Here is a 23,796-nt window from a genome sequence, read left to right as displayed (position 1 = left end):
GGAGTGCAATGGTGCAATCTTGGCAACTGCAACCTCTACCTCCTGGGTTCAAGCGATTCTCCTGCCTCAGCCTCCTGAGTAGCTGGGACTACAGGCGTGTGCTGCCACACCCAGTTGATTTTTGTATTTTTAGTAGAGACGGGATTTTGTCATGATGGCTAGGATGGTCTTGATCTCATTACCTCATGATCCGCCTGTCTCAGCCTCCCAAAGTGCTGGGATTACAGGTGTCAGCCACGGCCCCAAGCCTAATAGTATTTTTAAAGGAAGTTTCTCTAAAAAAAATTTTTTTGGTGTCATTTAGGTTTTTTTTTTTAATTTTTAATTTTAAATTATTTATTTATTTGGGGCTGGGCAAGGTCGCCTTTAATCCCAGGACTTTGGGAGGCCAAGGTGGATGGATCACTCAAGGTCAGGAGTTCGAGATGAGCCTGGCCAACATAGTGAAACCCCATCTTTGCTAAAAATACAAAAATTATCTGGGAGTGGTGGTAGGTGCCTGTAATCCCAGCTACTTGGGAGACTGAGGTTGTAGTGAGCCTAGATTGTGCCACTGCACTCCAGCCTGGGTGACAGAGTGAGACCCTCTCTCTAAATAAATAAATAAATAAATATTTCTTTATTTGGTTTTCTCTAAATAAACTAAAGTTAATTTTTCTGAATTAAATTTAATTCAACAACATTTATATATGACACAGATGTGATATCTGATAGTGATCGTGACATTGGGGTCCCTCTACAGTAACATTTATATAAATATTTTTAATACCATAGATGAAAAGGATGGTTTGACTCTCAGCCTTCGAGAATCACAGAAACTCTTTCAGGATGGAAAAGAAAGAGAGATACAGCTTGAAGCTCAAATAAAAGCACTGGAGACTCAAATACAAGCATTAAAAGTCAATGAAGAACAGGTACCTGTTTTAACTTATGTATGGTAAAAAAGTTAAAAGTTTAGTTATTTAACAAAACTTTTTATAGGGCAGGACTAAATTTAGAAGAACTTTGAAATTATTGACAAAGCATTCGAACTTAAATTTCCTGACTGAAATAGTTTCCTTCAGAATTGGTATCCTGAGAAGCTTTTTTTAAAAAAATTCGGTTGCTTCTTAACCATTTGGAGAACTGTTCTTTAGACTTGAGTTTAAAGTGGTGACACATTCACATTCTTTGATTAATGAGATAGCCATTTGATTTTTGGAAATAGTCACAAGTCATTGGTAGCTAAGCCTGGTGGTGGTTGATTCATTTTTTCCAGGGGGCATGGTTAAAAGTGAAAGTGACTATGAAATAATGAGCTTGGTTTTGGGTGAGACTTGTAGCTAAGTCTGAGGATGGTTTAATGAAACAGTTTAAACAGTGTTGTCTTACATCTGGCTCCTCCTCATCCTTCAGGTCATAGCTAAAAATAGTCACCTTTTCAGAGGACTTTCCATTCACTTTATATGTGAGGTAGCCCGAAGCTCCATCCTCCATCCTCCAACTCATCTTCATCATGCCATGTTCTATTACTCTATTCTATGACTATCTGAAATGATCTCATTTGTTTACTTGTTATTTATGGTCTCTTCCCACTAGAAAGTAGTAAGAGAGTAAGAGAAAGTAGTAACACCTTTTCTATGTGTGGTCATTATGTCCTTAGTGTTTAGAACCCTGCCTGGCACAAATTATCCGGGTTATTTAATGGATGGATCTCTTAGCAATGAAAGCATTATTGGAATAAATTGGCAGTCTCTGGGATAGGATGAAGAATATTTCTCTTTTGAAATTTTCATTATTGTATATAATGTAGATTATTTTTAACTTTTTGAAAACCGATAGTTATTAGATTAAAAAGTTAAATTGCTTTTATGTAGTAAAAAGTTATAACTTTGTCATCTTTTTATGTTAGCAATTACTTTATCAAATAATAGTGGAGCATTAAAAAAAGCAGCAGAATCATCAAGTATATTAGTTTCCTATTGCTGCTGTAACAGATGACCACAAATTTAGTAGTTTAAAACAACACAAATTTATCTCACAGTTCTGGAGGTCAAAAGTCTGACATGGATCTCAGTAGGCTAAAATCGGGGTGTCAGCAAGGCTGCGTTGCTTTCTAGAAGCTTTAGGGGAGAATTCATTTTCTCACTATTTCCAACTTCTAGAGGCCGCCTGTGTTCCTTGGTTTGTGGCCCATTTCTGTCTTCAAAGCCAGCAATGGCTGGTTGAGTCTCTCTTGTTCTGACTTTTCTGCCTTAGTTTTCCTCATTTATGGACCCTGTGGTTACATTGGGCCCACCTGGATCATCTAGGATATTCACCTTATTTTAAGGCAATCTAATTAGCAATATTAATTCCATGTACAATCTTAATGTTCCCTTCCCATGTGATGTAACCTATTCACAGGTTTTGGGTATTAGGACATAGGCATTTCAGGGGGCCATGATCTTGCCTACAATACCAGCTATGCAGTTATAGTTTTGAAAACTTTGTTTTTAGTAAGTGACCATTGGCAGTTTTCATCAGTCTTTGAAGCAACAGTTGTCATTTTTCTGTGACCTAACAATTTGGGTTACCCCACACTTTGGTCATAGAGCAATGCAAACAGCACTGAGGCCATCACAGCAGCAGCAGATTCCTTGCCTTAAAGTCACATCCATCATGCTGCGCAAAATCCTCTTTCACTCCCCTCAGGTAACTACCAAATGAATTTTTCTCAGAGAACACTGTTTCCAACAACTATGGGTCTGGAGGGTCCCAGCTAGGGCCATTTTAAGGAGCTTGAGCCATGGGGAGTGGAGACCCCTTCTTCTTTACTGTCATTAAAACATGCTTGAGTTTTAGTTTATAGTAAAAGAAGTTTATAGACAGCACAGAGTTAAAATACTATGCAGATATTTTAAACATGGATATCCTGTGTGTATTTACTAGATGATCAAGAAGTCCAGAACAACTGAAATGGCTCTGGAAAGCTTGAAGCAGCAGCTGGTGGACCTGCATCATTCTGAATCACTTCAACGAGCTAGAGAACAGCATGAGAACATTGTCATGGGCCTCACAAAGAAGTACGAAGAGCAAGTATTGTCCTTACAAAAGAATTTGGATGCCACAGTTGCCGCACTTAAAGAGCAGGTTGGGATGATTTCAAATGAGCAACTGTTACCAGCAAGTAAAGCTGGTTATGTTTTGTAACTGATATTTTATGGTTCATCATATAGAATTCTTGGATGTGTGTAGTAAATGTTAGATTGTGTGTGATGTGAGTGAAACTTAAAAGCCAGTGAAATTTTAATCTGAGAATACATCCTAAAGGTATACTTTTGGAAACTCTACTTCTTATATGATTATTAGTACTTTCTCAGTTTTCACATTACTTGTTTTTTATTTGTAGAGTTATTTGTGCATATTGTTTATATGGTCCTAGAATAAATCCAGATCAAAACAAATGAGTGTGCCAGAGGCTGGCTGGAACCTGAGAGGTTTTCTTGGGAGCTTGACCAGTAGAAAGCCTTACTTGGGTCTCCCAGCAGTTGGTAATTCACCTATTGATACAATCTGTTGAGAAATGATACTTGTGAGAAGAGTTAATTTTGAGGACAGTATAATTTATAAAATAAAGAAGACTGTTTGATCTAGACTTAATGAGATTTGAAGCATGAGCATATTGCACAGTGAATTTTTATTATTTTTGCTCAAGGGCGAATAAAATATTCTTAGTTAAATGTGACTCAGGGGGTGAGTTTGCTTGTGCTCCATAACTCTAGGTAATCACTTAAGTGAATAAGATTTCAGAAAGCATTTTTCTTAACATAATTTCAAAATTCATCCCCTTAACCTAAGGGAAGAGGAGAAGAAAAATCAGATGTGAGGGTATGGATAATTTCACCACACTTAAAATTCATGCTGATTTGGGTTATTTCTGACCTATATAGCTGCCTCTAAATTTTTCCATGCTTTTAGGTAGAAATATTAAGATTGCATTACTGGCAATAATTATTTGTATATCATTTTATTTTTTACATGTATTTATATTTGTTTTTATTAGATCTATTTCACTATGTATTTTGTATAGAAAAAACATTGTAAATTTGATCAGTATGGAGAATATATAGGAGTAGAAAAAGATGAAGGCCAGGTACAGTGACTCATGCCTGTAATCCCAGCACTTTGGGAGACTGAGGCAGGTGGATCACTCGAGCCCAGGAATTCGAGACTAGCCTGGGAAAAATAGTGAAACCTTGTCTCTACAAAAAAATAAAAAATTAACTAGGTGTGGTAGCGTGCACCTCTAGTCCCAGCTACTTGGGAGGCTGAGGTGGGAGGATTGCTTGAGCCCAGGAGGTTGAGGCTGCAGTGAGCCATGATTGCACCACTGCACTCCAGCCTTGGTAATGGAGTGAGACTCTGTTAAAAAAAAAACAACAACAAGAAAGTTGAAGTCTATACCAAATTATTGAAAAGTCTACTTTATAGAATATTTAAACAAATAGAATTTTAGATAAGTTTCATAAGTTTTTATTTCATTTTTAAGTTAATTTTGGTCAAACATAGGGTAGCATTAACTTTAGTTGGACTTGGACAGTAGCCCTTCTTGGATGACTAGAGGAGAGTGGATCCTGGGGGCTTTTCCATACTGGGTTGGAGGTCTCCATTCTCTGTTGACTTAAACACAGTTTCATTAGGGATGTGTTGGAAGGAAGTTGTAGTGTGTTCTATCACTGTGCCCACTGCATTCTCTGCTGTCCACTCCCCCACCCCCTTCAATAGAAGACCTCTAAGACTAAAGTCAGAACAAATTCTTGATTCTGTGCTGGGTGGGCTTCAGACTCCCGAACCCATAAATTGAAGGTGCTAAGATCTTTTCCCACTGTTGCATTCTTTACCTATTTTTACTTTGTTTCATTATTATTAAGCAGAGCATGGCTGATGTTAGGCTCAGCATATGATTGCATAGCTGCTTTGCAAAGTGGTGATTCCAAAGTGCCTAATAGAAGCCCAGACCTCAGCATCATGCCACATATCCATGTTACACACCTGCACACATATCCTCTGAATCTAAAATTAAAAACAAAATATACTTTGTTTTTAAACTAGTATATTTTGAGATTAAAACTAGTATATTTTGAGAAATATATGGATTGTAAAATTATTAGTGTTTTTCTTAAGATACCAGCTTTTCTGAGTAGAAAAGATTATATGCATTCACAACATATTATAACAGTTCTTTTTTATGGGGCTGATTTTCCCTTGAGTTTTTTTTAGTGAGATAGAAAAGATGAAAGAAATGGGCTTCTTGGAGCTCACAGTGTTCCTCCAATGTCATAATTCTGTCCTAGTAAACTATCTCCTGGACTCTCTCCAGCAAACTGACTTTTACCTCTTCCCAGTCATAGAGGTGTCATGTTAAGATCTCTGATTATCTCGTTGCTGGTATATTACTTTTCTTCATTCCGTCTCCTTGCAATCTTCAGCTTTCGGTGAAGTCACAGACTTTGTTTTCTATGTCATCACCTTCTGCCTTTTCTTTAATGTTCTATTTAAAGGCTCTACTGGGAACACTTTCTGTTGGCTTAGAGACTCCCAGACTTTGTGTGTGGTCTAGTCCTCATTTTCCTGTGCACTAGAACCTTGTTCAGTTCTTTTTCCTCCCACAGATTCCGCTGTCGTCTCTATCATCTCTCTCTTTCTCTCCTTTTTTTTTTTTTTTTTTTGAGATGTAGTCTCACTCTGTTGCCTAGGCTGGAGTTCAGCTGTCATACCTTTATCATTACACTTGTCTCAGTCTTGAAAAATGTCTGCCCATGTCAGTCTTGAACTACTCAAGCTAATCATGGCAAAGATTGAGCTACTCATCTTGTTTTGATTTTTGGTATTAAAACTTTATAGTTTTATGAGTATAATCTGTTTTCCTGAACTTGTCAACAGGATACACCATGGTTTAATATAATCAAATTATTGGCAGAGTCTGCCTTTTCTTTATAATTTTTTGTTTAGACCGAGTCTCACTGTGCTGCCCAGGCTGGAGTGCAGTGGCCCAATCTCAGCTCTCTGCAACCTCCGACTCCTGGGTTCAGGCAATTCTCCTGCGTCAGCCTCCTGAGTAGCTGGGATTACAGGTGCATGCCACCACGCCCCGCTAATTTTTATATTTTTAGTAGAGACAGGATTTTACCGTGTTGACCAGGCTGCTCTCAAACTCTTGCCCTCAGGTGATCCTCCCACCTCAGCCTCCCAAGGTGCTGGGATTACAGGCATGAGCCACCATGCCCAGCCTACATTTTTTTAAAATATATGTCCACCTTTTCTTTAACTTTGTTTGCTAGTTCCCAGTCCCTTGTAAACACGACTGTGACCTTCCGAGGATAAAATATTAGCTGTCTCTCTACCCCTTCTCGCTGTCATTACTGTCATGCTGTCATTAATATGAGCTCATTCATTGTGTTTGCCACGTTACTTTGGCACTTTAGAACCAGGTTTCTCAAGCTGGCCTGGAATTAGCAGCAGTGTGCCAGGAGGTTTGCAGTGCTGAATAAACATGGACCAGTTTCCAGAAGCTTCATTTTGCTCAAAAATTTAGTAGAAAAAATTTAAAGCAAACACAGCTTCATTATGAAATAGAATACAAAATTCACATGAATTTTTAAGTTAAAATAGGAGACTTCAGAGTCTCTTTGCTTCAAGGAACTTCTGTGTTAGTGCTCTTATGGGATGTACCTTGTGTTCGTATCCTGAAGGTATTAGTGGGCTTTAGGTTATACTACAGATCAGGCAGCAGAAGTCTAAGGGCTTTTCTCTACTTCAAAGCCCTTTCTCAGTATTCTTCTTATTTCTTATTTTCTTTAGGTTTTCTTGGATAATTTCAATTATTTAACTTAATTCACTCCCCTGCCTCTCCCATGCTCTGCCATCTGCCTGGAATTCAACCTGTGTAGACTTTTTTGAAAGAGAGGTGATGATTTTGACAATGTATTTGTTCTATCTGGACTCAGGACTCCCATGGTTCATTACGCCCAAACACATTTTCTTTTGTTAGAAACTTGAGTATATTGCATACACACTCTATATTTTGTGTAATCGTATATAGTTATGCATATGCACATACACATTTACCCTATCTTTGTCATTTATTTTTCAAGTGTTTATTGTAGCACTTGATGTGTCTAAGGCACTGCAGAAGCACCTTCAAGGGGGCTATTAAGAGAAATAAGACATGTAAAAGGTAGAGAAAGGTAAGAGAGAAACAGATCAAGTTTAAAAGAAGTTCAGAAGAGGGAGAGATTATTTTTGGCTGCTCTTAATGGAATGAACTTTTGGCTGCTTAGAATACAGTGAGTTTTCATGTGGTTATCTATATCCTTACTGTTTTGGGATACAAATTGCATGATTCAAAGCAGTCTAGCTATATATATATATATATATATATATATATGTATGTGTATACATATAAATACACACACACACACACACACACACACATAGACTTATACTAACAGTATAAAATACATATAGGAATGTAATACATTTTCTTTGGCTTGAATAAAATCTAATTTTTGAATAACATTGTCTTGTGAATATAGAGTTGAAGGAGACTTTAGAAAGCATCTAATTCAACCTTTATTAGCATAATTCCAAAAGAAGAAACAGACTGGAGAGTTGAAGCCTCACCCGAGCTCTTGACTCCGAGTTCTGTGCACTTAACCTTGTAGCAGAGGTGATGCTGCCATGTGATGCTCTTGTATTTGACATAAAATCCAATTAGGTGTCATAATTTTTAGTTTAATCTTTATTAAAATCCTTCATGAAAATGACTTGCTGAACTTTTTTTTCAATTTAGGAAGACATTTGCTCTCATTTGAAAGATCACGTGAAACAACTGGAAAGGAATCAAGAAGCAATCAAGTTAGAAAAGACTGAGATCATTAATAGGTTGACAAGAAGTCTAGAGGAGAGTCAAAAGCAATGTGCCCATTTGTTGCAGTCTGGTAGGTGTCTGGCAGGGCCACTGTCTCCCCACAGAAAGAATATAATAAGATCCATGAATTGTAAAAATCCAGAAGGGACAGGAAACACAATCAGTGATACATTTCTTAAAAAAAATACATATGTGTGTGTGTGTGTGTGTGTGTGTGTGTAAAGGTTTAGTTCGTTTTTGTTTTTGTTTTTGTTTTGAGACAGAGTCTCGCTCTGTCTCCAGGCTAGAGTGCAGTGGCACAATCTCGGCTCACTAAAACCTCTGCCTCCTGGGTTCAAGCCATTCTCCTGCCTCGGCCTCCCGAATAGCTGGGATTACAGACATGCACCACCGTGCCTAGCTAATTTTTGTAATTTTAGTGGATACGGGGTTTCACCATGTTGGCTGTGATGGTCTTGATCTCTTGACCTTGTTATCCACCTGCCTCGGCCTCCCAAAGTGCTGGGATTATAGGCGTGACCCACTGCGCCTGGCCAGTTTGTTTTTATTAAATAATTTGGAAGCAGGAGACCAGCATAAAGTACCAAATAAAAATAACCATAATTCTACTGAGATAATTATTGTTAGTGTTTGAATGTATTTCCTTCAAATGATATGTACACACATAAGACAATGTCCTGCTTCTTTGTGTAATGCATTTCTGAAAACATACTAAAGCTGAACGTGCAAAAATTGAAGAATAAAATACGTTATAAGGTAATTCCTATCCCTGAAAACTAAACATGACTGTAAAATCCCATTATATTTTGCTTTTTAAGGCCCAATATTTGATCATATAGTTCTATCCTTTGTATAACTTCTTTCACATTGTTCCCCTCATAATGGAATAGTGACTTACCTAGTTGGTTGAGGCCAGAGAGTTACATTTTTGTCATGCTTAAGGTTTCTAATATGGTCTCCATGGTACTAAGTTTGAGACATATGCTTTCTATCATTTTAGTTTTAGCAGTTGTTTTATTTCTTATTAATTTTTATAAAATGATATTAGAGCAAAGAGCAATAAAATGATCACGTTTGTACAAACACTGCTATATAGACAAAACTTCCCTGTTTACTGGTGAGTAGCTCACATCGTGAAAATAGGTCAACGGTTATTCGTTAACTGGTATATGAAAGTCACACTTTGGGATATGAAAGGTGATTTAGACTGGTGGTACAATATGTGAAAGGGTGGGTTATTTAAAAGTTGAAAGTACTAAAGTCAAAGACTGCCTGAATATATGTGTATATACGTCTTGGTAGGGAGCAAAATTTGGATTATGCTTTATTAAGGGCCCCTCCCTGTTTAGTTTTATAGCCTTTGTTTTCACTTGGCATTGCTTGGTGAGCCTTTTTCCTGGCCATTAAATGCTTTGAAAATATTATTTTCTTTATGCTGTCATTGCTTCACTTAATCATTTCCCAGATGGTCATTTTCTTTTGAAACCTAATAATGTCCCTTTTAAAATGGGAACAGTGCCCCCACCACCTTGCCCAGTACATTTAAAATACTAGGTTTCTAAAGTTTCAGAATTATAACCTAATATACTTCATTTACACATGGAGGTGGAGAAGCTGGATAGAAAAGCATTTAGAAAGAAGTTAAAGGTAGCACAATGTAGTTTTCTTATTGCAGGGTAGAAATGGGTTCCAAAGAATTTTTTTCTTTGGCTTTCCATGAGTTGGAGTGTTATGCTCCTATTAAAGGACTTCTGGAATGTTAAGGTCTGTAGATGTGGCTGATTTGATTCATAAAAAGGTCAAGGTAGCCCATGCCTTGAACTGCCCAAGGTCATATGGGATGTCATAGTAAATCTTGGAAATGTCTGGCTCAGACCTATGCCTTCTGGGTCCCACGGGTTCTGTGTGTGCTTCTAAAGAGACAGTGGTAATGAAGCAGAGCCTCAGTGGATTCAAGTCTTGTGTAGATCTTAAGTACTTTGTCCCCTTACAGTTTTTCAGTGTATCCTATGGTTCTTTCCTCTACAGGGTCAGTGCAAGAGGCGGCTCAGCTACAATTCCAGCTGCAGCAAGCACAGAAGGCACATGCTATGAGTGAAAACATGAACAAGGCTTTACAAGTGAGTGTTGCCACTTGGAAGGATTCAGTGGGTGTCTGAATTAGGCAGTAGTTACATCACCTTTTGAATCCTGAGTTTCTTTGTATAATAGAGGTGGTTGGACCACCTTCAAACCAGCCAATGGGAGTTGTTCACCATCTTCTTCACACAGCTGGCAGGTCAAGCCCAGGTCTGTCTAATTGCAGAGCCAAGGCCGTGCCCTTCCTGCCAGTCTGCCTGCCACCTCCTTCAAGTGGCATGTCTTCTCATCTTTGGTTGTATCCCAGAGATCAGTTCATTTATGGGGGTGGGGAAAGTTGAATTTGCTGCAGTTCTTTCATATCCTCCTCCAGTACTCTTACATTTTCCACTGGAGGGGGAGGAAAATATTGGAGAAGAGTTCCATTATTACCTCCACCAAAAGAGGTATTTTGCCTTTTCACCACTGGCAGGCTAAACTACAACACATTCTTGGCAAATCAGCATACTTTGTCCTGTACTCTAGTAAGCCACAAAGTGCCGTGCCGCCATCAGCATTTCAGCCCAAGAAACATACCACTTCCCGTGGAGGACAAAATCTAAGAGACAGAGGTGTGTGAGGAAATGCTTATGTTTGTTTTTTCATTCATTTATTCATTCAGGTTTTACTTGAAAACCTAATATGTGCTGGCCTTTATAAAGTATAATGTACACTACTAATATATTTGAATTAGTTTTTTTGCCTTCTATGGATCATTAAAACAAATTTTGAAATATAGATAGAATGACTGATTTTTTTCATATAGGAAAATAATGAAAATTATTTTTAATAAATTTGTATTGTAGGAAGAATTAACAGAACTAAAAGATGAAATTTCTCTCTATGAGTCTGCTGCAAAACTAGGAATACATCCAAATGACTCAGAAGGAGAATTAAATATAGAACTCACTGAATCATATGTGAATTTGGGTATTAAAAAGGTCAACTGGAAAAAATCCAAAGTTAACAGGTATGGAAAGAATATATTAATTTACTGTAAAAGAACCAACATTAATAATACTGATGATGCATGGTATCTGTTTTAAGGTGAAGGCATATTAATTTTGTATGTTAATACTGTATATTGAATGCAGATACCTTGCATTTATCAATGGTATATGAAAAATAAACATTAATGTTTCCTAAGACCCTTACTATGACCTTACTTTTAAAGTAGAGATTCTGTCTTTTATACTGCTGCTTAATACAAATATTTTAGCAATCTCATAGAAGGAAGTGTTTTATCACTCCTGCCAGGGACTGATTGGGGAGGGAGTAGTAGTGGTGGTAGAAGGAGAATTAAACACTCTAAGAACTTTAGAAGCACTTGCCAAGTGGAAGGTGCTATCTAAGGTTCAGGGAGTAGAGGAGTAGAGTACAAAAGATGAGATAGGAACTGTCCTTCCCACAGGGAGCTTACGTGTTTTCTGGTCAGGGAGAAGGAAACATTCTTGGAAATAACTAAGTGCTATGCAGTCAATGTTATGTTTGATGTATAGAAGTGGGATTTATATATTTCCTTTACTGGTTTTGGATAGGGAAGAGACATACGGTGTTTGGAAGACATTGTATTTAGGCTAAGGAAAGATTTTTGGATGCGTTTGGCCTTTACCACCACCATTTTGTTTATAGTTTAAGACTGAGTTTGCCATCATTATTGAATTATAGTTTCCTGAGAGTGTTTAATACATGTTGTATTTCAGGTATTACACAACTAAATACAAATATATAAATGTCCTGAAAAGTTTGCTCTACAATAAGTTTTAGAAGTTATGTATTTTGAGACTGTGATCCCATTTTAAGAACAGTAAGATGAGATTCAGTAAATTGAAATATAAAGTGATCAGGTGATTCTGTGAAAGAAGATATTATTATTATCTAATAATAAGAAGATATTATTATTTTGAGACTGTGATCCCATTTTAAGAACAGTAAGATGAGATTCAGTAAATTGAAATATAAAGTGATCAGGTGATACTGTGAAAGAAGATATTATTTTAGTTTACTAAGGCTCCATTTATCTGGAGGTCTGTCTTCAGGGACTCTCACCCTGCAAATCACAGCTCTACTATCTAGAGGGAAGCAAAGAAAAAAATATCAGAACTAGATTATATGATGTATTTAGTAGGGGCCACCTTCAAGTTCTTATCCCAGGACCATGTTGACTTAGATTTGTTTGTACCCCATGAATTGTCTGATTTCCTAATTGACCACAGAGGGCTAGGGCAAGGGTTGGGAAAGACACCATCCGTGCTTCAGCAAGGCAGCTCAGCCTTAGCAAGGAGAGAACTATGGAAACCTACCAGGCTGGAGTTGCTGAGCATCACAGCAAATAGCTTTACATATTTCCATATGTTTGAGCCACATTAAAATGTCCACAGTTATGATCCCAAGTTGTCAAACAAAGGCGTCCACTTTGGTTAGTCAATTAAAGCAAAAAAGGAAGTGCATTATATCTTTTTCAGACATATTTATATAAAATGTTAAAGTTAATATAGTCATCTAGAAAATTCACTGCTGTGAATGCCTCATTTCCTGCTAATGCCAGATTAATTCCAAGCGGTTAGTGGAAAGAGCATGGGCTTTAGATCCAAACTGTTTTGAATAATTTGCCATTTTATTACTAGCTTTATGAACTTGGACAAATTTCTTAGCTTTTCTGAGCCTGTTTTCTTATCAGGCTTAGTATCCCTTGGTGGCTAAACTGAGGATTAAAATAATGAATATAAAGGGCCTCATGTAACATGTTCTAACATATATTAGGCAGTTGAAAAATGATAGCTGTTACTATTATTCAGTAGATGGTTGATTAAAATATATCATTGATCAGATTTTATAATCACATGAATTTTATATTAATTCAACATATACTTTGTAAAATGTTCTTGATCCTCAACCTTGTCAAAAACATCAAATCCAATATTATCATGTGAGAGGTGGAAAAACCAGAGTGAACTTTACTCATTAAGGCAGACAATTAGTAGCAGAAGCAGTATTTGAGCCCAAGTACTGCTCTCCTGAGAAAGGCTCAGTTGTCTGTTCATATTTACATGTCAGTCAAACCTTTTCGCCTTAAACTTCATTCTTCATGTCTTTTATTTTTGAGGATTAAAGATGTAGTTCATGCCAAAAAATATTTTTCTCTAATTTGTTACTAGTTTTAGTTTGTGTTATAATTGGTCTGAGAATTGGATAAGTAATACATTATGCATATTTATCTTTTCAAATAGTTCTTCACAATGTATATTAAAATATATTCTGCTACATTGGCACTTTGTATTAGTGCTCATAGCCAAAATCCTGTACTCATCTTAAAGCACATTCCTATAGATAATAAACCTGAGACAACACATCATTATTTTAGTAAAAGGAATGATGGATGCATTCAGTGGGAAAGTGAAGAATAAAGCATAGTGTGATTAGTCTTTGCGCTCAGCAAAAAGACATCCAATGAAGCACAAGATAAGCAAAGAAAAATTTTGCTTGTAGTCATCCCACCTACCAGCAGTTTAATAGATGATATTTTGGTTTCGTGGAAAACTAAAAGCAGTTATACTCAGATCAAATTTAAAGGAGATAAAGGAGAGACGGTTTTCCTCTGGTCTACTGTGTTTCCTAGAATAAAAGGAAGCAATCATTTTCCTGTGTTGGGAATTTTAGTTCTTTGTTGACTTGAGCTGCTTTCAAATCACTGACCCAAATATTGGTGGCTACAAGCTTTTATTACCAACTACCTCCTCCCTCAAGCTACTGCCTAGTAAATTTTAAGGGTTTAGCCTCAGTGTTCTGTTTTACATTCATGGAATTTGAGCAGCTAAATCTGCATGCAGCTTTCAGACAGCTTCCTCTTTCCCTTATTATAGTTGGCTGCTAAGCTCAAATAATAAACATTTAACAAGTGGAATGCCTTTTCCCTTTGGTCTTCTCAGCAGGCTTCATAAGGGACTACAGTTTATTTGGATTTAGGAGAACTGACTTCCATAGGGCTGAGTAGTGATCCTTTTTCAGGATTGGTCACCACCACTGATTATTTTCCTCTTTGAGGAAAGAAGAGAAAATTATTTTAGCAAGCACTTTCTCCCTCTCTCTCTGACTTGGCTCCCTTTAGGAGTACAGGATGTGCTATTTCAGTGGTCAGCATTCAGTAAGAAAAGAAATTGGGGATGCATAGTTTGTTAACTGAGCAAAATAATCATTCTGCTTAAGGTTGGTTCACCATGTCTTATGGCACAGGAAGTTATGTCCTAAAATATTTTATATTTCTTATATAATTATATTTCTATTTCTTATAATTATATTTTCTACTTAATGGAAATAGAAGTGGTTTAAATGATATGTATATACAGACAGACTACTTACACAATATATATTACATATGCAAAAGTTGCATAATGTATTGCAAAAAGCTCCTTTTATAACATTAAAAAGCCTAATAGTTTATTGATTTTCTCTCTCTCCACACACGTACACACACACACACACACACACACACACACACACAATTCTAAGATTTTATTTTGAATCATTCAAAACTGAACAGTAAACATTTTAACTCATGCTATTATTTTTGTTTCTAAAAAAGTCTTTTTAAAAAGTATTTTTAGAAGTTTTAATTTACAGAAAAATTTATATTATACAGAGTTTGTATATATGATATACTGCACCCATTTTCCACTACTAATATCTTACATTAGTATAGTTCATTTGTTACAATTAATGAGCCAATATTGACATATTATTATTAATTAACATCCAGGGTTTATTTACATGTCTTTGGTTTTTATTTAACATACTTTTTCTGGAATCCCATCTAGGCTACCGCATCACATTTAGGAGTCATGCTTCCTTAGATTTCTCTTCATTTGTTTTGATGACCTTGACAGTCGTAAGGAATATTGGTCAAGTATTTTGTAGGAAGGCTCTCTGTTGGAATATGATGTTTTTCTCATGGGTTTTGTGGTGGAAGACCACAGAGACCCTTATCACATCATCTTAAGAGTAGATACTGTCAACTCTATTTCTTTTCAAAAGTAACCTCATCCTCCATTTATGAAAAAATTAGAAAATACAGACTAAAAAGGAAGAAAATAGAAATCACCAATCTCACCTTATTTGCCATGAAGAAAATCACTATAATATTTCAGTATAAAACTTCCACATCATCTATTTTGTATGTTTCTAAAAAATAAAATAATATTGATAATACTTCTTTATGATGTCATTTTACTAGTATATTCTGAAATCTTTGAATATCAGTGAATATTTTTCTATATAAATGAACCAGTTTAGTTACTAAAACAGTTCAAAATTTTTATTATGAATAATGCAATATCATTGTTATAATAGCCTTGAAGTCTTTATTCACATCTTTGATTATTTCCTAAAGATGTAGAATAATTTTCTTGCTAAACGGTGTGTACTTATTTGAGGATTTTGATGCGTACTACTAAACAGCCCTAAAGTTTGTTTTTACCCTTGTCCTGAGCCTGTCCCTATTTTGCTATAACCTAGCCAGTATTGAGAGTTATCACTTTTCCTGTTTATAATTTTTGTATAGTTAGATCTGTCACCCTTTTCCTTTATGGTTTCTTGATATTTAAAAATAAGGTATTTCTCTAGTGCTTTCTGTAGTTTTGTTTTACTTTTAAAATCTTTCAAATTGTGAAATATACCATATAAAGAAGTGTGCATGGAACATAAGTATACAGCTGAAGGAATTATTTTAAAGTGAATATTCATGGAACCACCACCCAGGTCAAGAAATAAATATTGCCATAAGCTATACATATTCTTTCCTATTGTAACCTTGAGGCTAACTATTACTATCTTATCTGTTAGGACAATCATTTTCTGTTTTTCTTTTTCCCTTAGCCTTTTAATACCCAATTATTCACACCTAAGCACTACAGATTATTAGATTTGCCTTCGTATAAAGGGAACTCATACATTAGGTGTTTGGGTTTTCTTCTGTCTCTTTTTTTTTTTTAACAGTATTATTGAGATATTATTTCACATACCATAAAAGCCACCCACTTAAAGTGGTTTTCATTATATTCACAGAACTGTGCAGTCATCACCACACCTAAGTTGAGAGCATTTCAACATCCCTCAAAAGAAACTCCATGCCTACTACCAGCCATTCCCATTCCCTTTTCCTGCCTCCACAGCTCCAGACAACTAATCTACTTCCTATCTCTATGGATTTGACTGCTCTGTGCATTTCACGTAAATAGAATCATATATGATCTTCTGTGATTGGCTTCTTTCACTTAACATAATGTTTACAATGATCATGCATGTTGTAGCATGTATCAGTACTTTATTCCATCTTAGCCAAATAATATTCCTTTGTATGGATATACCACATTTTGCTTATCCATTTTTCAGTTGATGGATATTTATTTGGATTGTTTCTACTTTTTGGCTGTTATGAATAATGCTGCTGTGAACATATGAATTTTTGTGTGGACATCTCTTAGAGAAATATACCTGTCATGTCTCTATATATTTTTTTCCTATTCCTGTCTATAGAAGTAGAATTGCTGGGTCATATGGTAATTCTGCTTATCATTTTGAGGAACCATTAAACTCTTTCCCCTAATGTCCTCACCATTTTACATTCTCATCAGGAATGTGTAACAGTTCAAATTTTTCTATATCCTCACCAATACTTATGTTTCATCTTAAAAAAAATTAATGCCCCTCCTAATGGATATGAAATGGTATCTCATTGTGGTTTTGACTTGCCAATGATGTGGTTTTGATTTGATGGCTAATGATTTAAATATCTTTGCATGTGTTTCATGGCCATTTGTGTATCTTCTTTTGAGAAATGTCTATTCGTGTCATTTGCCCACTTTTGATGGGATTGTTTTTCTCTTGCTGATTTGTTTGAGGTCCTGCTAGATTCTGGATATTAGTCTTTTGTTGGAAGCTTTGGCTTATATTTTCGTTGTATTATCTATATGGAATTACTGTTCTTGTTAGGGTTTTCCTGATTATTCTAGCTTATTTATGTTTATGTTTCCAAATGGATTTCATGATTAACTTTTTCTGCTCCAGGAAACATTTTCGATAATATTTTTATTAGGATCACATTAAATATATGTATTTCCACAGGGACAATTGACATTTGACATTTTTATGGTGTTGAATTTTCTTTTTTTTTTTTTTGAGACGAAGTTTCGCTCTTGTTACCCGGGCTGGAGTGCAATGGCGTGATCTCGGCTCACCGCAACCTCCTTCTCCTGGGTTCAAGCAATTCTCCTGCCTCAGCCTCCCAAGTAGCTGGGACTACAGGCGTGCGCCACCATGCCCAGCTAATTTTTGTATTTTTTAGTAGAGACGGGGTTTCACCATGTTGACGGATGGTCTCAATCTTTTGACCTCGTGATCCACCTGCCTCAGCCTCCCAAAGTGCTGGGATTATAGGCGTGAACCACCACGCCTGGCCTGTGTTGAATTTTCTTATCCAAGAATATAGCATATCTTTGCATTTGCTTAAACTATTTTGTGTCTTTCGAGAATGTTTTGGAATTTTTCATATTTTAATTTTTGTGCAATTTTTTTTTTTTTTTTTTTTTTTTGAGACAGTCTCACTCTCTTGCCGAGGCTGGAGTGCAGTGGTACAGTCTTGGCTCACTGCAACCTCTCCCTCCCACGTTCAAACAATTCTCGTGTCTCAGCCTCCCAAGTAGGTGGGACTGCAGGCACGCGCCACCATGCCTGGCTAATTTTTGGGGTTTTGCCATGTTGGCTAGCCCGGTCTCAAACTCCTTACCTCAAGTGATCCACCTGACTCGGCCACCCAAACTGTTGGGATTACAGATGTAGCCCTCCATGCCCGGCCAGGTTTTGTGCAATTGTTATAAAATTGATCCTTACATATTTAATTTTTGCAAAGTAAATGGGGCGTTCTTTTCCATCGTTCTAACTTGGCATTATTTGTGTAGATTTCTGTATTTTATGTTATAACTTGTTGTCTTCCTAATTCTTACATTGTTTGTAATAGTTTTTCCATTATATTTTTGGGTTTTTTCTTTTAGATATATTATCTGCTAATGGAGATTTTACCTCTCCCTTTCCACTTATGCTTTAAGATACTTTCTCTTTATAGTTACGTTAGAGGAGCAGTATTTAGATGCCAGTAGTATGCATGCTCTTTTCCAAAGTGACTACTATTTTGCAGTCCCAGCAGGAATATATAAAAGTTCCAATTGTTCCACGTCATTGTTTAGGTAGTGTCAATCTTTTTAAATTGTACCACTTCTAGTTTGTGTGTAGTGATATCTCATTGTGATTTTAATTTGTATTTACATAATTACTGGTTATGTTAAACATCTATTGATGCACTTTTCTTTCTTTTTTCTTTTTTTTTTCTCTGATATGCTCAGTTACCATTTGTATATATTGGTCAAGTGTCATGGTGAAATGCTTTGCCCATTTTTTTTTTGAATTGTCTTATTATGTTCAGTTAGTTTCTTAGTATGACATGAGCTAAGGATTAATGTTCATTCTTTTCAATATCCGTATCCAGTTGCTCTAACACCATTTGTCAGAAAATTTTTTCTTTCCTTGTTGAATTGCCTTCATATTTTTGTTAATAATTAATTAATTGACCATACATGTGTGGGGCTATTTCTGTACTCTCCATTCTGTTCTGTTGATTTTTAAAAAATTTTTTTTGCTAGTACTAAGCAATCTTGATACTATAGTTTTATAGTAAGTCTTGGAAAGGATTGCATAACTATCCCAAGTTATCCTCCAACTTTTTTGTTTTCAAACCTGTTATGGCTATACTAAGTCCTTTGCATTGCAAACTAAATTTTACAATTAGCCTGTCAATTTCCACTAAGATATCTGATGAAAGTTTACTTAAATCTATTGGCCAATTTAGGGAGCACTGACATAAATGCTTCCTTAATAAATTGAGCTTTCCAATATACATTCGTATATGCTCTCCATTTATTTAGGTCTTTAATTATTCTTGTAAAGTTTTGTGATTTTTTTAAAAGTAATTTTTAGAAAATATTTTTCTTTATTTTTATTTTAGATAATTGCTGTTGCAATGCTGGATTTTTTTTTTTTCTTTCTGAAAACAGTATCTCACTGTGTTCTTCCAGCTGGAGTATAGTAAATGTTCACAGGCACGATCATAGAACCCTATGTCCTTGAACTCCTAGGCTCAAGTGGTCCCTCTGCATCAGCCTCCTGTGTAGCTGGGATTACAGGCACATGCCACAGCGTTAGGCTGGATAATGTTTTCACTATAGATTCCCCTGCAGTAGATATAATTTCCATTTATCTTGAAGAATTTCCTTTACCATTTCTTCTCAAGCATCTCCGCTGCTGACAGAGTCTGTTTCCTTTTATGAAAATATACTTATATTTGATTATACAATTCTTGACCAATTGTTCTTCTATTTCAGCACATTAAAGCTACGTTGGTCCATTCTCTCTGGACTCAATGTCTGAGAAGCAATTTATTGTTATTTGAATTACTGTTTCTGTCAGTAAGGTATAGTTTTTTCTCTTGCTGTTTTAAGAATTTTTTTCTTTATATTTAGTTTTTGGCACTTTGATTATGACATGTTTAGGTGTGTTTTTCTTTTAGTTTATCTCATTTGGGGTTCTCTGAGTTTCTTGAATATGTAAATTTATTATGTCTTTTACCAAATTTGTGAAAATGTCAGCCATTAATTTCCTTAAATATCTTTTCTGTTCCTGTGTCTTTGTTCTCTCCTTTTGGGTCTCCAGTTACATGTATGTTAGATTTTTTGATATTATAATACAGTTTCCTGAGGCTCTATTCATTTTTTTCTATAGTTTTTCCCTTTTTATTTTGGATAATTGCTACTGGACTAATTTCAAGTTTACTTTTTTTTTGGTCATCTCTACTGAGCCTTTCTAGTGAAGGTTTTTGTGTGTGCATATGTGTGTGTGTGTTTTGTTTTTCAACTTATTTAATAACATTTCTATTTTGTTCTTGTATCACTTTTATTTATCTGCTGAGAATTCCTGTTTTTTCATTCACTTCAAGTATCTTTTTCTTTACTTAATAAAGCAGAGCTATAATAGCTACTTTAAACTTTTAAAACTCTTTTTGTGATAGTTCCAGCATTTGGACCATTTGTTGATTGTCTTTAAGAATTGGTCACATTTTTCTGGTTTGTTGCATGTCAAGTAATTTTAGATTGTATACTAGACATTGAGAATTGGTATGGGTGTTTTAAAGCTCAGTTACATTCTCCAAGCCTTTGCCACATTGATTTGAATCTAGCCTGTATATGCACCCCTCAAGGGTTAGTCATTGTGAGACTTCAATATGTGGTTTAAATTTCAGTTAAGTTTTTCAAATCTTTGATATGCTGGTTTGAGGGTTGTCCTGTACATGCATACTTCAGGGCTTAGAGTGAGGCTTTTACAAATGTATACACAGAATTCAGGATTCATTGCTCTGGTTCTCCTCTCTCCAGGAGTCTTCCTACACTTTGTTTTTATTGCTGGGCTTCAGCAATCTGACATTGGTGTGATGTATGCTGGTTTCCTTTGTGTTTCTTCTGCTTGAGATTCACCAAACTTCTGGGTTTTGTGGGGTTTTCATTTTCATCAAATTAGGAAAAATTTGGCCATTTTTTCAAATATGTTTTCAATCTTCTCCTCTTCTGGGACTTCAGTTACACATGTTCGAAAATGTAATGTGTTCTGTGTATTTCTGTTTCAGTTTTTTTTTTCTCTTTGTTTTTAACTTTATAGTTTTATTGCTAGATCTAGATGTTCACTAATCTTTTCTTCTGCAGTTTTAAATATGCTGTTAATCCCATCCAGTATACTTTACATTTCAGATATTATTTTTTTTGTAAGTTTAATTTGGGTCTTTTCTATATCCTCCATTTTTCTCCTCATGTTTGTATCTTCCTTAACCTTCTTAGTACATGTGAAATATATTAATTCTATTGTCTGTGTCATTGATGGGTTAGTTTCTATTGATTGGTTTTTCTCCTGGTATGGTTTATATTTTTTTCCTGTTTCTTTGTATGCCTGACAAATTTTGATTGAATGCTATCAATCGATTGATTGAATTTTGAATTTTGTTTTGGATGCTGGATATTATCGTATTTTTAAAAATATCATTGTACTTTTTTTCTGTGACACACAAGTTACTTGGAATCAGTTAGATCCTTTCAAGACTTTCTTTGTAGGCTTTAATAGATCAGGTTTAGAAAAGGCTTTAATCTGGGGCTAATTTAGCCCCACTATGAAGGTAGTATTTGATGCCCTGTAAATTAGGAGGTCTTTGCATTATGGCTTATTGAAACACAGCATATTCCCAGCCTTATTCATTTCCTGTGTTCTTTCCCTAGCCACACATACATGTACAGATCTCCAGAACTCTTTTTCTGTGCAGCTCCTTTTTCCTCTGTATTTCTCCCCTTCATATTCTAGCCACCCTGGCCTCCCCAGACTGAATTCTTTCTCTGCAATTCAGTGAAATAACTGGACTCTGTTTGGGTTTCATCTCTCTGTGCTATGGCCTAGACACTCTCCAGGCAGAAAGCTCGGGTAATCTTAGAGCTCACCTCATTTGTTTTCCTTTTCTTGGGAATCACTGCCCTGTGCTGCCTGTTGTCCAGTGATTGAATACTATTATTTTATCTACTTTATTTGGTTTACTGATTTTTAAGGAGGAAGATAAAGCTAGTCTTGTTAATTCATTAGGTAAAGGAAGCAGATAATCTCATCCCAATCTTTAAATTTAATGAAACTAAAATTGGGTTTAAATTAGCATGGTTTTATTTTCATGTTTTTCTAGTTACTCAGATATTCACCCAGACTTGTGTTTTAGTAAGTTGAGAAAAATAACAGAAATTGTTGGTTAAGATGGCTAGTGTTTCGTATTCTTTTCTTCCTTAATACTCATGTTGTTTCTGTTATAGTCATAAAGGCCATGTATATACAGCATGCACTTTTCTGAGAACACAAATGTAAATTAAGTCAAAGTTCACATTTCTAAGCTACTTACCATGAGACAGCAGGACTAAGCTTGAGAAAGTTCTTCCTATGAATAAATGTATTTCTGTATATGGAGACATGGCAAAGGTGATAATCCTTGTGTATGATAACATTTAAAATTGTTTTGAAATACTAGTATATAATTCTACAGGTGAGAAACATGTTCACCACTCTGGTCAGTGCTTTTGAGGAATGATCTTTATTACTTGATTTAATCTTAAAAATCACAATTTCTGTGGTAGCATTGTGCAACAAGAATACCCAAATGAAGAGCTTTCAAAAGATGAGTTCATTCTGAAGTTAAAGGCAGAAGTTCAGCGTTTGCTGGGTAGCAACTCAATGAAGCGTCATCTGGTGACTCAGTTACAAAATGATCTCAAAGACTGTCAGAAGAAAATTGAAGATCTCCAACAAGTGAAGAAGGATGAAAAAACCATCAAGGTTGAGGTTTGTAAAGCCTGTAGAGTTAAGAAGCCACTTTTAAAAGACTCAATAAAGAGAACTTTTACGCTTTTTAATATTTTTTTTTGAGACAGGGCCTCATTCTGTCTCCCAAGCTGGAGGGCTGGAGGGCTCCCTGCAGCCTCATTCTCCCAGGCTAAAGCGATGCTCCCACCTCAGCCTCCTGAGTAGCTGGGACCACAGGCACATGCCAGTATGCCTGGCTAATTTTTAAATTTTTTGTAGAAACAGGGTCCCACAGTGCTTTTATAGAGACAGGCTGGTCTCAAACTCCTGGGCTCAAGCAATCTTCCTACCTTTACCTCTCAAGGTGTTGGATTATAGGTGTGAACCATCATATCCAACCCTTTTACACTTTTTTAAATTAATAAATCTTTGACTTTCAGGGTATTATTTGACATTTTTGGAAGTAAAGTTTAAAAAAGGAAATGCCCTGTAAAGGGATACTCACAGTCCCTGGCTTGGGTTGGCTTGACTTACAATTTTTAGACTTTACAGTGGTGGGAATGTTATATGCGTTCAGTAGAAACCATACTTCGAGTACCTGTAAAACAGTTGTTTTTCACTTTCAGTACAGCGTTCAATAAATTCCATGAGATATTCAACAGTTTATTGTAAAAGAAGCTTTGCATTAGATGACATTGCCCAACTGTAGGCTACTATAAGTGTTCTGAGCATGTTTAAGGTAGGCCAGGCTAAGCTATGATTTTAATAGGTTAGATATATTAAATGCATTTTTGACTTAATGATATTTTCAACTTATAATGGGTTTATTAGAAGATAAACAATGGGTTTATCTTGTATATGGAGACATGGCAAAGGTGATAATCTTTGGTTTATTAGGAGATAAACCCATTGTAAGTTGAAAAGCATCTGTATGATTTTTTCTGGTTACTCTTGACACCTAGTAAATGAGATATCAATTAGGTAAAATTCCTTTACCGTAAATGAAAGGAAGTATTCTCTGTAACAAGGTATCTGCATTTCTTTAAGATTGGCTTTTACCAACAGTGCTCTAAAATCTAGTTAAAATAAATCCTCCATAGAAATCCTTTAGCATTTTGTCTATGAGATTTTCCTGGCCCATGTTCTTATAACAAAAGTCATTCTATATGAGGACATTAATTATATAGTTATGGTGGTACAGGTATTATATAGTGGTGGTGGTACAGATGGAAAAGGCACAAAATCTGGTTATGTCAGTCATTGAAATCCACCTCTGTATTCTTCAGTTAGGAAAATGAAGCTGGAGCACTTTGTGATACTTTTGAGTTTATAGAGCCCGTTTTAGACAAATTGAAACTAAACACATG

The 23,796-nt window shown here is 35.8% G+C and overlaps 1 protein-coding gene across 9 annotated transcripts in view; it reads left to right on the top strand.

Moving 5' to 3' along the window:
* Positions 1 to 23,796, top strand: part of CEP152 (centrosomal protein 152) — a 77,101-nt gene that overhangs the window by 20,060 nt on the left and 33,245 nt on the right. For all 9 annotated transcript variants that reach the window (XM_012442383.2, XM_012442382.2, XM_012442384.2 and 6 more), the window contains exons 8-13: positions 775 to 914; positions 2,911 to 3,111; positions 7,814 to 7,961; positions 9,920 to 10,011; positions 10,816 to 10,979; positions 22,264 to 22,468. In XM_012442383.2, coding sequence (XP_012297806.2) covers positions 775 to 914; positions 2,911 to 3,111; positions 7,814 to 7,961; positions 9,920 to 10,011; positions 10,816 to 10,979; positions 22,264 to 22,468 — 950 coding nt within the window. The remainder of the gene's footprint in view (positions 1 to 774; positions 915 to 2,910; positions 3,112 to 7,813; positions 7,962 to 9,919; positions 10,012 to 10,815; positions 10,980 to 22,263; positions 22,469 to 23,796) is intronic.

This window comes from Aotus nancymaae, unplaced genomic scaffold (genome assembly GCF_030222135.1).
Source record: "Aotus nancymaae isolate 86718 unplaced genomic scaffold, 86718_ANA_hifiasm-v0.15.2.pri h1tg000062l, whole genome shotgun sequence".
NCBI classification, from domain to species: domain Eukaryota; kingdom Metazoa; phylum Chordata; class Mammalia; order Primates; family Aotidae; genus Aotus; species Aotus nancymaae.
The sequence above is the reverse complement of the archived record's forward strand: the minus strand, read 5'-3'. Positions and strand labels throughout refer to the sequence as shown.